At 62.1% G+C, this 290-nt stretch overlaps 1 protein-coding gene across 1 annotated transcript in view; it reads right to left on the bottom strand.

The window, feature by feature from the left end:
- The window catches only part of VOLCADRAFT_106629 (uncharacterized protein), a gene marked incomplete at its 5' end in the record, with an annotated part of 12,253 nt that overhangs the window by 3,113 nt on the left and 8,850 nt on the right, over positions 1–290 (bottom strand). The window contains one exon of the mRNA XM_002954989.1: positions 30–189. Coding sequence (XP_002955035.1) covers positions 30–189 — 160 coding nt within the window. The remainder of the gene's footprint in view (positions 1–29; positions 190–290) is intronic.

The following is a 290-nucleotide window of genomic DNA, read 5'->3' as shown; positions in this document are numbered from 1 at the left end:
AACCCCTAACCCCACCAGCCCCCCCCTACCTCCATGGCCAGTCCGAACATCTCCCCCGGCACCTCAAAGTGGGCAGCAAGGTAGGCGTCGCCGTACGCCCGCCGTACAAGCTCCGCCACTTCTCCACCAAAGATGTGGTGCACTATGCACGTGCCGTTGTCGAAGTACCGGAACCGCGGCAGCAAGGCGCTGTTGTGTGCGGCGTGTGTGTATGTATGTATGTGTATGTGCGTAGCGGGGACGTGGGTGGCAGTGGCGGGGTTGGGGTTGGAGTGTTCATGAGGAGGGGT

This window comes from Volvox carteri, assembly GCF_000143455.1.
Source record: "Volvox carteri f. nagariensis unplaced genomic scaffold VOLCAscaffold_48, whole genome shotgun sequence".
NCBI lineage: Eukaryota > Viridiplantae > Chlorophyta > Chlorophyceae > Chlamydomonadales > Volvocaceae > Volvox > Volvox carteri.
Note: the sequence above shows the minus strand (reverse complement) of the source record. Positions and strands in the feature narration are given on the sequence as shown.